The 18,484-nt window shown below is 33.7% G+C and overlaps 1 protein-coding gene and 1 long non-coding RNA gene across 2 annotated transcripts; both read left to right on the forward strand.

Annotated features, from left to right (window-relative positions):
* Nucleotides 1-8,363: 8,363 nt before the first annotated feature.
* Nucleotides 8,364-10,333, forward strand: LOC138189332 (uncharacterized). The gene is made up of 3 exons (XR_011176028.1): nt 8,364-8,685; nt 9,571-9,876; nt 10,158-10,333. It is a non-coding gene; the product is annotated as an uncharacterized LOC138189332 (long non-coding RNA).
* An 86-nt stretch (nt 10,334-10,419) lies between these two features.
* Hand (heart- and neural crest derivatives-expressed protein) lies at nt 10,420-17,438 on the forward strand. The gene is made up of 4 exons (XM_069131396.1): nt 10,420-10,746; nt 10,905-12,628; nt 13,446-14,083; nt 16,383-17,438. Exons 2-4 carry the CDS (start codon nt 12,544-12,546, stop codon nt 16,515-16,517), a joined length of 858 nt encoding a protein of 285 aa, XP_068987497.1. The 5' UTR covers nt 10,420-10,746; nt 10,905-12,543; the 3' UTR covers nt 16,518-17,438.
* Nucleotides 17,439-18,484: the final 1,046 nt, after the last annotated feature.

An 18,484-nucleotide genomic window follows, 5' to 3' on the forward strand; every position in this document is an offset into this window, starting at 1 on the left:
TAATTATGTATTCCAATTTCGTTAATGTTATCTAACTCAATATTTTGTTAAGTATACTAATAATACTGCTTAATAATGAACAATGGTCTTTTATGTGGTTGTTGTTAATTCAGAATATTAAGATCAATTTTAACAAATTCAGTTAACCTGTTATCCAATATTTATAAAACAAATACTACTTAAGTCAGATATTATACATACTATTAACTTTTAACTTTTAATCAGTAAAATTAGACAATACAGTACAAAGTACAGTATTACAACTAATATTAAATACTCTAATTATAGATTATGTTATGACCAGGAATTAAGGAACGAAATAAACTTGTTAGATCGCTTTCGTTTTGTCGAAATATTTCTTCTGCTATGCTCAACTTTCCTACACATGAAGTATACAATAACTAGGAACTAATTACCGATATTCTTTAATACCAATGATATTTTTTAATGATGTTTGTTATATTGATATTTTATAATATATATATTTAGGCTAATCGCAAAGGTACTCTTCTTATCTTGAATACCTTGGTATATATTGTTTATGAAGAAAAAAGATGAATTATTTAATGCATAATACAATTATTCTTCATTTTTCCTTTTCAATATTTCTTAAATTGTTTGAATTATTTTCTGATATACAAATACGTAAATATAATCTATGATATTAGGGCGATAAAATAACAGGAAAATAGGTCAGAATAATTTCTAGTTACTGCAACATTAGCCTCAGTTCGTGTCACTGTTTACTTAGGTCTAAGTCTTCAACTGATGCTTTTACCTCGCTTAACGTTTTCTATACGAACACATTCTTTTCATTCTTCTAACGCGATCCACGAGAAGTAACAAGTAAGCCGAGAAGAGAATGAACTGTTTGTTTTATCCGTGGAAGAAATTGATACCTTACGACTTGCAATGTAGAAAATCCGTCCTTTTAAGAAATCAATTTTTTTTATTCTTCTTTGTACTTAAATACATTAAATTTTCACGAAGAAAAATAAAATTTATTATAGAATGTGCATTTAGAATGTATATTTCAGAGATTTGTATAATAAAAGATAAGACGATTTTCATCATCGAGTAATACAATGAAAATTGAGTTAAAAGAAGGTTATTGGAATTGTTATGAAATATATGTATATATTGGTTAAGCGACAATGAATATGTGGGAATTTGATGACATCATTAACAGAAAACGTTCCAAGGGTTGCAAGTGCACTTGCAACACGTGCTTAAAGCGCCCTTGGGATGTTCGTCCTTCCGTGGGAAAATCAACCCCATATTTTCGGTTAAGTATTTAAAAAGGCATCTGCGTGCTTTGCAGATGATTAACAACTTGGGTAGGCAATTGAAGAAGCCTCACAACTTCCATAAGGAAGAGAGGAAAGCTCTTAAGAAATGTTCTTCTTTCTTTTTAGGTTATACATAAGTATTTACGCATGCATTTACTAGGCTAGGTTAAATTTACGTTACTAAATATACATTAATATTAGTTCAATTATCTTAAGATGAGATAAAAGAATCCATTAATCTATAGAAATTATAATTTCGTCATGCCAGCTGTTAATGTGTTAAAGTCCTTCGCCAATAATCTAATTAATACAGTCCATCAACAATAGAGCCATCTACATTGATAGTATCATATCCAACCGCCAGCACAACCCCTATGTAGGATGGAATGCATTTAGTTATTACGGAGTGCGGAGGAGTGGATGGCAGGCGTGATTCGTGATTGCGTAAATTGGGGTTAGGTTCTCGTAGTCGGTGGAAACGGTAGACGCCCCGTTGTGAGAAATACAGGGAGCGGATTTCAGTGCTGGACCGTCATCCACGTGTGGTCGACATCTGCGAGAGCCCATCGTTTTTCCGCAATGAACTAACGCAACGGCGAAACATTTGTCCCCTCTATTCTTCTCGTAAACGTCATTTATGTCCCTGCCAATATAGTCTGGTTTCCATACTAGTTTCCATACACAGCATTCAACCGTTCTTTCCACGCTTTGTTAGCATACACAATGAGCTGGTAAAATAAGAAAGAAGCTTTGAAACACGGTAATTACGAGTATCGAGAATTTTTGGGGAACGGAAAGTGACTTGTGATTTTTGGATGATATAGAAACAGTTTTAGGAATTGTTATGTATACAGTATTCTATTTCTTTATTCTTATTGTCTGCATGTATGATATTTGATGTAATTCGTTTTTCAGTTTTTAAATTAACAAGATTTTATAATAAAATTACTACAAATATTTTTTTATCTTCCTTCTATATTAAATTCAGATTAGAATTTTGTTTAGATGCTAATAAAAGTCTAGAGTCTCTAGAATTACAGTAATACGATGATTAATGATACAATGATAAGGTAACTAGAATAAGATGTACAACAAGATAAACTATATATTACCTTATTAATGCGTAATGATAGATTATGTTACCAACCTTATGGTGTAGGGGATAGAATGAAGTGAATTAAGTGATTGAACGAAAAGAAGAAAAAATATCTCCTAAATTCTTTCCGAGTTATCTAAATAAAAGAAAAAAGAAGATGCAAATTTCTTTCTCAATTTTTCAGTTTCCTAGAATCAAACATACTATAAACTCTTATAATCCAAGTTACAGTACCACGTCAAAAGAATTTACCTATAATTCTCAACGAGAATTGATTGTAAATAGTCTACCAAATAAAAAGAAAAAAATTTTTCAGTTTAAAAAGTCGTAGTATAAAGTAAATTTTGTATATCTAACTTCCGTTTGGTGTTTCAAGTTTCAAAGGCATAAAGTCGAATTCCAGACCAACGTTTTTCACATTGTGAGTTAGACAGTCTCCAATTTCCTGGACACCGATCCCTATATTTAAAGAAACTGTGTCTCTTTCTGCGATATCGACGGGATACCATGATGAGACTGGCGCCGACCTCCTTCGTTGAGTTAAGGAAACCAAAGAAATGAAAGAAAACTGTCTTCTTCAAGACAACTTAACCTGTGTCACGCGCCACCAAGGAAAGACAATCTGCGCAACAAATGGTAACCCGAAGCTCGAGGGCGCATAATGCTGAGCTCACTGAGACCGCATCTGTGACCCTAAAGGTTAGGTTAGAATACAATAAATCTGTTCTGCCTTTGTAATCGACCACCGAGCTTCCTGGGCAAAAAGGAAACATAACTTGGTTTAACAAAATTCTACCAAATGTCCAAACTGGACAAATTGTGAATGTAAAGAATTAAATAAAAAAAAAAAAAAAAACGGCTTAATATCTGGCATCTATGTACATCCTTCTTTTGGAAAAATCTGCGAACAATGAGTAATGAATGCATGATAAAACTAATAAAGAAATGAAGGATAGAAAGAGTAATGTCGATGCGTGGTAAGAATGCAACAATTCATCTGCATTATTGTAAACATTTTTAGATGTATTAATTGATGAAATAAATTTGAAGGTAGACTTAAAAAAAGAAAAAAATAATTTTCTTAAAAATTAGAGAAATTAGGAAAATTTGACTATTTCTAACAGTCAAGACCGCATAACGATTAAAAATGTTCAGTATTAAGAAATGTTTTTTTCATCTTATTAATTTAACTATATCTTATTTATATTCATTCTGTCACAAATTTTATATCCCGGTTTCATTTAAAAAGCAATCATCCAAATTATGGTCTTCCTTCATCAGACTAAAAATAAATTACAACTTTTCTTAAAAACTATATCCGATAACATACCTCTTTCATTATCGTTTTATTTATAGCAATGCAATAATTTTTTAAAAATTATTATTATTATATTCTACTTAAAAAAGAAAAGGAGATATTTCAATGAAACAAAAATAAGTTTCGCAAAGGGACCTTCAGGTTCTTAAAGGTTCGCGGAAGAAGAAAGAAGATAAAGTAAGAAGGAAGACGAATCGGAGGTTCGAGTGTGAAATATGAAGAGGCACGTAAAAAAGCTCAAGTGGTTGCACATGAGGGACGAGACTTTTACCTACGTCAACGATTATTTTCTCTTCTTTTCTTACGGTGTACGAAACTCGAGGAAAACTCGTAAATTTTCTACGAAATCCATAGTAAGAGACTGGCGCCAGAGAAATTCCAAGGTCAACTTCAGCTATTATGTCCCAATATATGTAGATACCATTTTGAGGACCACGTGAGAACCTTATTCTTTGCTCCAATTTCCTTAATAGCTTTCTAAACATTTCCCTTCTTCTTCTGTTCCATAATTTCCTTGGGAAGTGATTAATAAAAGCAAGATCTGAATTCTCTTGCATAATCCCAATTTTCATCAAATAGAATATATAAGTAAACTGACAAATTAGTCAAATCATAGGTGAAAGAGATAGCTGGCTCCAATACACATGTCGTTGCTATATTTCAAATTCGACAACTCAACAATAGAAAAATGAATAAGCAGTAAAAGGTTTTGAATAAAAAGTTCGCCAAGCATTTAGTCGTTGGAAAAAAGATCTGTATCGAGTTTCATGTAAAAGATCCTACCGATCGACGCCCATTGCCGCTGCCGATCTCATCGTTAAGTAATTTGAAACGAGGGCGTAACCAGCGACTTCTTTCCCTTCTTGACAAGCTTCTTCTTCGTCTTTTTCAGCGGCTCTTTTCGACTCTTCTTCACCCATTAGTACCAAAATGGCGTGCTCGACATTGATCAATCCCGTTTTTTATTGTTGAGTACAAGATAATTGAAATATTGTTGTTTAGACTTGTCATTTACTAATCTTTATTTTTTCTGTTTTGTAGATAACAAATAGTGAAATATTAATCGGAAATATGTAATCAACAAAATCAAGTAATAAGAATCGAGTAATGTAATCAAATGAATTTCTGTTAATGGAATTATCCAGTTTAATACAAATGAAGAATAGATGAATGTAGGTTAGGGTTAATTTGATAACTTTTTAATTTTCAAATATTTCATTATTACATTACATATTTTATTATTTATATTTATTTATTTAATATTTATAATATTTCATTATATATTTTGTAACTATCATTAATATTTATCCCTAGTAATAATTAAAGTCAATTGTCATCAGTAATATTTTACTTTCAGTAAGAAATGCAGAAATAAGCGAAATATCATTTAACTTTTAATTTTTTACGGAGGAGTATACATGTAATCAATAACCCGGGGAACATGTGAAAACCAAGATTTTTCAACTTTAATGCCCACGATTTCCGGCATGACAGAATTAATTGCAGTATTTTCGATGTTTCAACCATAGGGGTTAGAATATCCTCTAACGTCAAAGAGATTCACCCTAAACGGTAGCTATCCCTAGGGATAACCTGTGGCATAAATATATAAGTTGGCACCTGTTTCCTTGCTCTACAGTCACACGTGCTGTTCCAACATGTCGCATCAATTAATACCTAATTAAAACAAATTAACAAAACAAAATAAAACATCAAATGGCAAAAACGAAGCACTTTAATTTATTAAGAACCATTAGATAAGTAAAATAATACATAATAAAGTAACTGATAGAAAGAAAGAAATTATAGATGATGTATTGCTTTATCGCTTTAATGGCCCCATTTAATCATAACTAAAAATATTTTTAGAAACAATCATCAATCTTTAATATATCAATCGTCCAACAATTCCGTGATTGTTTTTTCGAAAAACTTCAAAAGTATGTATAATGCTTTTAAATGAAACGATGTATTACACAAGTATGAGTCATTAAGTGGCTGCACGGATCAAAAGCTACATTATCGAAGAATGTTAATCGAATGAGTCAGGCTCGTAAACCTATACATACATGTACGACAAAGTTCGGAAAAGTTGGAGAGAAAAACTGAAATAAATTATTAGTGATAACAGAAGGCATCTGGTTTTATACTCGATTGTTGCCAGACATGGTATCCATGCTTAAATAATTAGTTACAGTTATCAACAGCACATAATTTCTAATTAGGTACATATATTGTTATGAGTATTATTGCCTCAAATACCAACATTAATTATCAATTCCATGTGATACATAGTTAAAAATGTATCTAAATTCTAAATTTGTAAATTTCCAAATCAATTTTTGAATTCTTAAAAAATATTCTCTAAGCTCCATCCAAGTGTCCAAATTTTTTAATTTTATAAAACTTTAAATTTTTTAATTTCCAAATTGACTATTAAAATATATCTATTCGCAGCTCTGTTCTTTTCCGGAATTCTTCCCAAACGCTTACTATGTTCGTTTTTTCCTTATATTATTTTTTTATTTTTGGTTCTTCTTCTAGGGGATAGGGGAGAAAGTGATTGGTCGAGTGGCTGGCTGCCAGTCTGGTCGCAGAAACTTCTTGACAGACCCCGAGATGTTGTCAAAGGGAAATGCCGCGCGATCGACCGACCACTTCTGAACACGACTAATTTCTTCTCTTTGATGCTAGGCGGCCGATTACCACGCCTTTCCTTAGACCCACACTTTTCCGGGACAATTTCTTCAAATCAACTCTTTTCTATTCTTGGAAGTAATACAAGTAATACAAGTATGGTAATGGAACCGCAAAATACGAGTATATATTAATTTAATCAAGGAATAGAAGATAAGACAATCTATACTAGATACACACGTACTAAGTCATTAATCAACCAGATCTGCGGATCAACCATAAACTACGAATGTTCATGCATTTATGAAATATTTAAAACTGAAAAACACAAAGGATGCACATAATGTACAAAAATACATAAAACAATTTATGGGGTGAAACTTTCATTCGAGTTTAATTTCCTCTGGCATATTCTGGCATGTAAATTTACATAAACATTCGCAGTCTAGTTATAAAATTTACATATAAAGTGTGTTAATCATCCTAATGTATGTTCTCCTCAGATTTGGAAGGGAACAACACTCAAGACAATATCTTTCCCTATAATCTTCAAATAAAACCATCCCACCTCTTTTCAAGACCATAGAATCGAAAACCAAGAAAAAATACAATAAAAAAGGAATGACTTATCGGAAGGGACAACTCAAGTATATTCACAAATCACAAGGTGGCGCCTATGTAAATGGTGTGTGGTGCGGTTTCCCACAAATATAGGTAGGAGCGATTAGAGGGTGATTAGAAGAAGGTGTTCTGGATTGCGTTCCAGCAACGCAAAAGCCGACGGCGCGTCGTTTCGGTGCGGTGCGTGTGTCCCCTCGCCACTTTTACACCCCTGTGTCGAGTAGCAGACACCGAATTGGACGACCACGCACCCACGGGACTGATACGAGACCCTTCCACTCCGTGGTTGGAAGCTGCTGGTCCCCACTTCTTCTTCTCAACCATGCGACGCACGCTCCTTCAATTTTTTTTTCTTTTACCCTTCACGAGTGGAGCTGTCGCGATTATTACTTAAATAGATATATGTATCAAGGTTTAAGTGACTTCCGGCGATAACGAGAATTGAGAGGTAGAATGTTGATTAGAAGTATCATGGTTAGTTAGCTTAGGATAACGGTGGCTGGTTTTGGATCTTTGAAATTGAGAGTGAGGTAAACATATGAGAAAAACCATGTATGGTTTTGTTGCATTTTATTGCATTCTGCGAACGTTAATATTTCAGGACAATGATGAACGAATATCTAATCGATTCATTTTTAAACAGAGTCTGATAAATATACATAATACAATAACAACCAAAGTATACATGCTTAATCTTGTAATTGTTCAATAACAGTAACGATAATTTCCTAATTTCATTAAAATTTCGTCACTCTGATGTTGACATAATGAAGTGACCCATTTAGGGGACAATTTTTTCCGCGCGAAACGCGTGCCAGTCTCGTGGCTTCGAGTTTCTGGAACGGCCCGGTCTACTAATTATTATTTCCGTCGTTAAGTAGGCTATTTTTTCGGAAAACGCCAGCAGACGTAAACAAAGAGTTGAACCACGGTGTTCTGCGCTCTGTCGGTAACGCAGCAACAGAAATTTATTTATTTTTCTCGCGATGACACGTGGTTCCTCTTCCCATCTTTCTTCATTTTTCCCCTGACGATCGCACTTCCCGTGCAACTTTCCAAAACAATCATCAATTCTCGATTCGTCATTGCTTCTTAAGAATAATCTTTGATTAATTCACAAAATTCACTATGACATATTCAATATGACAAGCTTTTATTTAAAAAAAAGAAAAAAAGGGAGAGTGTCCTAACCTCAATTGTAAACAAATGAAACTAGTTCCATCCACTTAATTTATATACTTATGTCACTTTGCCAATCTTTATTCACCTAACCTAATCATCGCCTCAAAAGGAACTTCGACCAATCCGCAAAAAAGTGGCAAGAAATTTTAGAGAGATTTATAAAGAGATCGATGGTCATTAAAAGTTAATCTTTCAGAGAGGAGCACGACTTACACGGCTATATAAATGGTGAGCTTCTACCAACGGAAAGAAAAGGAAAGAAATGAAAGATCGAACAGAAAGAGGTAGAATGAAAGGGAAGATGAAAAAAGGAAGCGAGAAAGAATAAGGTTAAGACAGCAGTTGCGGAGAGGAAGAGAGAAATTCAGAGGGGCCATGTGGCGTTTCAGGAGATATCAAATCATACTACGTGTACGCCATGCCGCCCCCTAAATATAGTTTATTGCGTTACCGAGTATTAATGGAGCTCCTATAGGAAGGACGAAGACAGACAAACTATCGAGCGTTACGGATCAGCCACGGAAAACCGAAAATAAAACTTGGTAATAGATCCTGATTGATTGAGTAATTGAGTAATTAAGTATTACTTATGCGGATACGTATGAAAATTTCGGTTTTTTATGAATATTGCAAGATAATTGAAGCGTTGATTAATTGATGTTAATATGAGAAATAGCAGACAATGTAGCGTCTTATTCTAATTACCTTATCATTATATCACGAAATTATTGTATTCAATCGAGAAGTTATATAGGTAAAATCATTTTTAAAAGAGCAGAGGAATTTTATTGTTCTGTGAAATGTATAGGAAAAAATTATTCAGTAACTTCGTTTTGGTTAATTCTTGTAGACTGCAACGTGTTTATTAATTCAGTCTGATTTATGCAGACTTTTTAATGTATCTGCTGTATCTCCTATTGTGTACTGCCGAATGTATTCCATTAATCTATATACATGTTTTAAATTAGTATTCTAGGAAAAACTCGCAAAATATGTGATAAATACAGAAATAAAGAAAGAGGCTAAAGGTTGGAATATTGAAATCAATCAGCATTTTAGCTTCCTGTATAGTCTGGATTTCAGTTTATGGAGTGGCTATAGTTTTAAAATAGATTTATTCAGTTTTCGAATTATCACATTTCAAAAATTTTCAAAATTAAACTTCCAAATTTCCGCTTTCAAAATTTTAAACTTCATAATTACTGCTTTCATATTTTTAAATTTTCGATTTTCCGCTTTTGAATTTGCATACTTTCAAACATTAGATAGTTCAGTTTACATCTTGCAAATTTTTCCTTAAAAATTTCACAAAATAATTGACACAAAACCTGCAAAAACGCAATATTACAACAAAAAATAATATACAAAATTATCTTGCACAATTATGACGAAATTATATCTTTAACATACTTTCACCAACTTTACAGAAAGAAATTCCAAGAAAATGAGAAATCTTCTACTGAAGGGTGGAGGGTCAAGAAAGAATACAAATTAGTTACGATCGTTAGGCCAGGATGACTTGTTTAAAGAGATCCACAATCATGCCAGATTTCGGATCCGTTCCGGTGTCACAAATTGAAAACATAAACACTGGGATCGCGTACACGTGTCCTCTGTATATCATAAACTGGTAGACGATCCTTAAAACCGGTTGCCTTTTCCTCTTGCTACGTCCGCTCGCTGGGTTCATTCATGAAAATCCGGTAGCCCTTTAAACCGTGAACGGGCCATCGGTAAGCATACCAAAGATATCCCTTCCTTTTTCTTTATGGTCTTTTTTTTTTAAGGAAAGTACCGAATATTACAAGCGACCCTTCTAATACACAGTTCATTCATACCGTGTTCATATTAAAATCAAAATATGCTGTATATCGTAATGAACAAAAATAAATTTGTGAAACGTACAATTTTTATTCAAATTTCTTAAAATTGAAAGATAAATGAAAATATCTCAAATTATAAATATCTAAGATAGTAATGTGTTATAAAAAATACTAATGAGTTGTATTTTTAGGGAAACATGAATTTTGAAACGGATTTAGAAGAAAGTAATGGTTCTACGAGGCGTAGAAGAAATAGACATTTTTATTTCATTAATTACAAATTGTTTCGATTTAATTAATGGGAGACTAAATATTAATATACGTATCCTATACAACAAAGGGAAAGGATGAAGACAACGGAGACTTTGATTGGTAATGAACGAGTGGTAGCCGAAGGGAAGGTTACTCTTGGCTGTTGAAATAATAAACAAACCCTTTTTGTTCGTTCCAAGCCGACATTCACAGTAGCTCGTTGTCAAGGGGACGCAATCCCTGATCTGGGTTAATAAAAATTCGAACGGTGTCGCATTTCAAGAAACACCGACCGAAGATTCTCCTTTTGACCAGGGAATGAAGGGTGACCGAAAAAGACCTGGTTCTCAGAAAATTGCCTTTAAATCATCTTTATCGTCGTAAACTTCACTTTGAACTAGTCAACTGTCAGACGTGTGAAATCTATCATCAGAACATGTAATATAGCCTTCGCCAGAAATCGAAAAGGAAAAAAAGGAAGTTTGATGATGTATAATATAGAAGAATGATTAGTTCACTGCACAGAAAGTAAGTATGAAGGATAATATTGTGAATAAAAAGATAAATCAGAATCTCAATAACAAATAAGATAGATAAATGTCAAAGACCCTTCTCTTATTTTCTTCCATCGAATCAATCGAGACATTGCCCTGGAAATAAAGTTAAATCCACTTTTAATCCCTCAGATAACATTGGGCGTAGCTTCAAACTATAGATAAGTATGTTAATTTATTCGACATTGAGTCGCGCGAGCAAGAATCGGTAAAAAAGTGGAGCGACGACGCGTTGACGGTAACGCACACTGACAGAGGGGGCTTTTTGCCATCCGGAGAAGCATCGGCCCTGGGAAAAAGACAGATAAAGCCACTTAAAGTAGCTCCAAGCTGTGGAGGAGGATCGTGCGCTGACCACTACTATTTTCAGTCCTTTTTGCCGCTAATTACGACAACCCTTTATCGAAAGCCACTTGAGCATCCCCCACCCTGGTATTGCTCCGACACTGCGGATTAAAAGTGCGCCAACGAATTTTAAAATAGGACGCTCTTGGATGAAATTCGTGGAAGTGTATTTATTGAAGACGGATGCACCCAATTTTCTTTGACGTTTAATTATAGATTTAAGGCATGTTCACGAATAGTTCCACGATCCTCTTGTTCTTGAATTTAGCAATGTGACACAGAAGCAGTCATAATTGATCGAAACTCTAATCGTAACGAAAGTTAAGTTATCACATAAGCAGTATCCACATTTATATAAATATTATAAAACCTGTATAATACATATAATAGAAAACCACAATGCATTGCGAATAGATGAAACTTACTTATTGCATGGGAAAGAAGAAAATGAAATGGCATGACCAGAGAAAGGGGGATAAACAAATAGAACTGAATGTTAAATTCATTTGAAGAAAAAATCATTAACAATTATTAAGTATCTTCTAGCAAGTTCTAACAAAAATCACCAATTCAAAAATATTTTATTATTATATTTAATTATATTTTATTATATTTTAAATTCCACCACCACCACCATCCACTCAGGGAAAAACAAAGAAAAGGAAAATTACTATAGCGTGTCCAATATATCTCAGATCCATGGTATATATCGGATCCTCTGCGTTCACTATTTATATAAATCATGCACTCCGGTGTTGGCTGATTCCCCGTTCAGTTCAATTTCTTAATTGAATCGAACGATATGCGTTGCATGGGCGTAAACCAGCTCGAGCTCCGCCCTTTGATTCCTCTCCACAAGCTTCAACTCTCTCCCTCTGGAGTCTGCGTGTACACCCACCAGCGACGTGCTCGAGTACCAAACGGAATAACCCAGCCACTCGAGGCGACCTCCGAATTCGGCGTTCTTTTCTCAGTGGCACTTGGACCGCATCCGGAAACGCAGTGACCTCGTGACCAGTGAAACGCGGCATCATTCGTCGCATCCCTCATGCCTTCCTTCGGATAAGAAATATTCTAACCGATTTCTCAATCGTTTCGGGTTGTTAAGGAAGAGAAATTACAAGAGATAATCTTTTTTGGCTTTTGGACATTTTGGTTTAGATAATTGGGGTTGGAAATTTTGTGTAATTGAAGTTCTCAACGAACGAATATTTCGAGGTTTTCAGAAAATCGTTCGGAGTCGATTTCAAGAACGATCCGTTGCAGAAGAATTGCGATTGATGGAAGAATTAAATCAGGGTTAAAAAGATTTAAAAAAATCAGACTTCACTTTGTACGCGATTGATTCGCTTATCGCAAGTGAGATTTTTATTGGTGAAGTTATTGTGACAGTGCGAGGAAAGCAAGTGAAGGAAAAGAAGTTACAATGATGCTCGGGGGTTACGAGGCGCAGCCGGATTATTATCCGCAATGGCATCAACCCTACAATTATGTCACGCAATTACCATATGGTAAGTTCTATTCTATAGATATTCATTTTTTTTATCTACTTGTAGCTTTTATTAATATGTTAGTTGATATGGTTTATTATCTGGGAATCATAAAGAGAATCTTATCAGAATATTATAGCATCGCTATGCGATTTGCCTACAAAAAGACTAAAGAGTACTTTTAAAACTGAAAGAATGTAGAAAACAAATTTCATTACGCAAAATGAAATAGTTTCGAATACCACTTGCATGCATGTGTTTGCTTCGAAAATAGAGATGACTTCTAAATATAGATAGAGGAAATTTCCAAAATTTCGAATCGTTCAATTTTTTTTAGTGGAACATGGAGAATTTTGCTTGTAGAATATTAAGTAATCTTCAGATTATGAGAGGATTGATAACTCAGAAGTTTTAATTATTAGAAAGAAAATAGTATAACAAGGAAGATCTTTAAAGTCTAAGAAAGTATTTTCATATTAACATTCAATAACTATTTCATTATTCACATTTATATTATATCATCTTACGAAACTTTCAAAGAATAGATTAATGAATAACACAGGCGTTGCAAAAGATAATTGATATAATAGCAAAATAACACGATAAATAAATGAATAAGAAAAAGAAATCGCAGAAACAAAAAGCGCCACAAAAAAATTGTATAAATCCACTAGACGCATTCGCAATTATAGCATAATAATAAAACGATATTCCTTAAACGAGATAATAATTAAAATCTAAAACAAAATATAGTAAAAACAAAGTAATTTTTAAACACGTAAAAACTGTTGCACACTTCGCCATTCGATATATAAAATTCTCCATTTCTCTTTTGTAGGACCGCTGAACGTGCCCGACGCGGATAGCCAATCGACGTACTGGGGCGCGGATTCCGGGATCTCTGGGGGTAGTTCTGGCGCCGGAAGTCCCACCGCCTCGACGCCTCCCCTGATCGAAGAGATCGGCGTCCAAGAACCAAGCTACTCATCCCTGCAACAATATCCACACCCTTCTATCAGCCAACACTATCCCAATTTGCCTTACCCACCTCAACAAGATATTTCTCATCATCACCTACATCATCACCATCATCATCAACAACAAAATCACAGAAGAGACGGCGATTATTCGACAGTTTCCTCGATGAATCAAGTTGATGGATCGCTTCAACAACATCTCAGGCAAGGAACTAGAGACGGCGGAGTTGTCGTTAGGCCTAAAAGAAGAAATACAGCGAATAAGAAAGAAAGAAGACGCACGCAAAGTATTAACAATGCGTTTGCCGATCTTCGTGACTGTATACCCAATGTGCCGGCGGATACGAAACTGTCGAAGATTAAGACATTGAGGTTGGCAGCTTCGTATATTGGATACCTGATGGCGGTATTGGAAAGCGACGAAGGAGAAGAGCCGCAGACCTTTCGCGCTGAAATTTTGTCTAATGGCAGAAGGAACAAGACGGCTCAGGCAAATCAGGTTAGTTTTTAGAAATTTCCAGCTTTCACGGTGCAATTAGAATTTAAAAGGCTACAATAAGGAAGCAGCTCTACTTTCTAGCAGTTTGAGTAAACCAACAAAAATCAAATTATATACATTCATGCTATAAATTCACTGTCAGCTATTATTTGTAATAATGAACTTCTGCACTTTTGAATGTGAAGGTTATATCTTTTTTCCTCTCCCAACAAATATAATTTATATAAATATCGTAGCTGCCTCTTTAATAGAATCGAAACTTCCGGGTGAAAATACGTTCAATCGTGTCAACCAAATTCTGATAAAATTAACTGTACTACTAGCAAAACGTCAGAGTCTCTAGAAAACTCACACTTGGAAGCTTCGATCATGAAAATGAAGGTCAGTTTTATTTTTATTGCGAAGTTTTTGTATTTTGATTGATTGTCGTAAAGGAGTATTGTTTAGACATAGTAATGTGCTCTAGACATGCTGAAACTTGTCTTAACGCAATATAGCGGAAGACAAATTTCCAATATAAATATTATCATACGTAGAATGTATCATATTGCATGATAGACTATTTTTTTAGCAAGTTACTGTACTATCAAGTAGCAGCGAATTTGATATCCCATATAGGCAGATTCAGACAAGTCGAGACAGCTTATATTCACGTGTTTCATATTCGATATAATAACGTGAGATATAATAACGTGAGAAAATATTGGTTTATTATGTTATAATCAATAGACTATTTCGTCTACTATCCATTTGTTTATCTCTGCGACATACTTATTTACATATTTGTTAATAAGAAAGCGTAACCATTTTGTTGAAAATGTTGCTCTGTAAATGCTCATAGATATTTCTGTTAATATCCGTTTCTACATTTGAAGTATGGAAATATAAATATTTTTTCATCCTGTAATAATAAATAGGTCTCGTTCTATGACCTAAACATCTCAGATTGTAGAAAGCGATAAATAAATACACATCATCAATAATTTAAATCTCTTTTGGAAAACTTCAAAATCAAGGAAATAATTATATCCTGATGTCTAAACTTGAAAATACTCTGAAAGAGTCCTCGAGCGTACTTCTACAGCGAAAATCGGCGGTATGCACTTCAACTACGAATTTATGCCCTTCGTCTACTTTCCTTTAAATCTCCTGGAACACTTTCGTAAGCGTTGCCTTCGAATAAACATCGTTCTCTTTAATTGGACGTCATTCGTCGACGCCTGAGAACTCGACCTTAAACTTGTCATACTAAAACTTTTAGATGAAGAAAGACAGAGGAGAAAAATCTCATCGTGTTCACGTGCCATCGAAACGAATGTTCTCGATTCAGCATATAACATACTTGTCTTCCGTATTGTGACAAAATAAGTTTATCGATGCCAGACAACAAATAAATTTTCATGCATGTAACTTGTTCTGTTTATTTGAAAATGAGAAATTTAGTATAATCTTGACAAATTTTAGCTGTACACAGAACTGAGTATTCTTTTGATTAAATGGATGTTTAGTAACCATTCCTGTTAGAGATGTCAAACATCCTAGTCAGGGATGTTGGAGATTAAAATTTATTCCGCTCAGAATGCTTCCAGTATGATTCCATACGAATTTTATATTCCTGTATATTTCAAATATCATTCTAATAGTGATTCTTTTAATTAATTAATGATAAATGGAATTGGCAATACAGAATTGTAATATGTCACACGTAAAATGTTCAGTTAGACAAACAAGTGATTGGTACGTTTAAAATTCAACAGAATCGACTAAAAATTTAACGAACGAGAAGAAAAGAATTTTTGTGAAGTGGTGAATAAGCTGGATTGCGGTTAGATCACCAGGTATCAAAGGTTCTTCGACTATATATTATAGTTTAGATTGTTCCGTAACTTAAATTTCGAAAATGACTATTGGACCACCCTGTAGTTTCGTGGTTTCTCCTGTTTTCTGTAATTCCTCGCCACCCAAAGAGAACTTTCTTTGTTTCAACCTTCAATTGATCTGTCATATCTACCATATAAATTTCAAACTTTAGGTAACTAGAATTTACATAAAAATATAAATGTAAGCAAAGATTACAATTGTAAAGTAATAAATATTAAATGTAATAATAGACAACGATATAAAACATAGTTATAAAATATTTATATTCTGTATATATTAAAGTTTAAATAAAAAATATGAGGTATAAAAACATAAATATGTATATGCGACGATAAAAAATATAAATAATATTTAAATCTAGAGAATATAAATATTTTATAATAGACGTATTTTGTATGTATTCAATTTTTCATTGCAGAACGAGTCGTATTTACACCAGGCATCAGGCCTCGGGTCTGAGGAATCATCGAAAAGCAAAGGCCGAACTGGTTGGCCGCAGCATATGTGGGCCCTCGAATTGAAACAGGAATCGCCTACCAACCAGATGCAATAAAATCATCGATTCCCGATCTATCTATTTCTGACACTTTATGGCTTCTGTTCTTCCGTCATTATCGAGAAACCGAACAAATTGAAAGTTAGATCAATGTTGGTGGCTAGCCAGGAACCTTCGATTATTCTCAACTTTTCCTAGACAGCTATCAAGTATTTCGTGGAACATAAATAATAAGAAGAAAAATATTTGTTACTCTTTCATTTTACATCATCGACGAAATGTTGCGGTATAAAATAAGATTAATTTATTCACATAGCTGCGAGATAAGGTTAGTGTAAAAATTACGCTAAGTATTGTGTATGTGTATGAGTGTATATAAGCGGGTGAAAAATTGAAATCGTTCTTTTAGTCTCTTTACTTTTCCTTTTCTCTTTCTAAAAGACTTTTTTAACAGATTCACACTTTTGATGATTTCTGAAATTTCTGTTACGAGTAGAACTTGCTAAATCTCAATAAAAAATAGGGCATTACTTTTATTTGAACGCAGAAAGCGTCGATAAGTCTGTTGTAAAATACAAGCGATTGTTTGTAAATACGCGTCTGCGAGTATAGGTCTGCCTGTAAATAGGAGTATCTTATTTCTTAGTCGATAATAATTTACGTCAACCTCATTATCCTTTCACATTTTATTCTACGTTAACCTTTAACATCTTATTCTTCATTGAAGGAAAAATCAATTCACGAAATCAATCGGTGACCTTACATACATAATATCAAGTTTGGATATCAGATATTTCATCGAAAATCAAAATTACATACAGTTTTTATCAGTTAAAGAATTTAAGTGATATCATTCTTTCGTTAGATCTAAGCAAGTCGATTGATTTAAGATGCTTGTAAACTTTTGTATAGATTATCGTTAACAATGTATAAAAAGTAAAAAGTCACTAGTAATAAATAGGGTATCTAGTAACTTAAGCTCTCGGGTATTCTTTCTCTCTCTCCCCACCCCACTTTTACATTTTATATGTTTTAAAATTATATAATAGTAAATATGTAAATATTAAGTAGTAAGAATTAAACGGAAACAATCCCAAGTCTAGCTTGTAAATAGAGGAAGAGCTCTCAATCTCAGTCAAATAGATCTTCTCCTGGCTCTTGTGTTGAGGTCTTGACTTGTCTGAAAGATATGTTTTCCTTAGTTACATGCTGAGAAAGCATTGTTCCTCGGCGACGGTTTCAAATTTCTTGGATTTTCTGGCGCCGGTACTTGATCCACGTTCAGCTTCTTAATTTGAGCGTCTAGCTGATACATCTATTGAAAGGAAAGAAGATTCCCCTACATCCATACAACATCTGTCCTTCCTTTCTAGGAGAAAATCATGCAAGTATAGTTTGAGAGAATTGCGTACAGTATATTAATTTTCATTGGTTTATAATAAATGATCTTTAATCATCCTTGACATGTTTGTCATTCAGTACCATTCCACAGCAGATTATTTTTCTGAGTATCAAATAAACAAGTAGATGCGCAGCGATTAATCAAGACTAAATATTTACAGCACTTTTATCTGACAACGATACGGTATTTAGCTTCATCGATAACATTGTCGACTTTGTATATTGTAAATCTGTTGTCCTCGATCAATCGAACCACGCATAAGAGGAAGTCAATTAATGGATGAATTCCACATTGATATCTAAATGAAAACACTAAATTATACTAAAAATATTGGATGTTTCCTAAATTGAATGATATTAAGAAATTGAATAACCAGTATCAAATATTTTTAAAAATCCAAACCAATTTGTAGAACTGTGAAGGTTAGGTTGAATGATGAAATTTATTCTAGGTACTGGACTTATTTTTTTATGGCTAATTATCCTCATTCTGTGAGCGATGATACGAATATGTGAGTGATATCATCCGTATACCAATCATAGCATGCAATGGATTATGTTATTCTGTTACGCTGTTAGAGATCTTTTGTGTCCTTGTCTAGTAACGCATGCACATTCATATC

This window comes from Bombus flavifrons, chromosome 2, assembly GCF_040668555.2.
Source record: "Bombus flavifrons isolate JBK064 chromosome 2, iyBomFlav1_principal, whole genome shotgun sequence".
Classification (NCBI taxonomy): Eukaryota; Metazoa; Arthropoda; class Insecta; order Hymenoptera; family Apidae; genus Bombus; species Bombus flavifrons.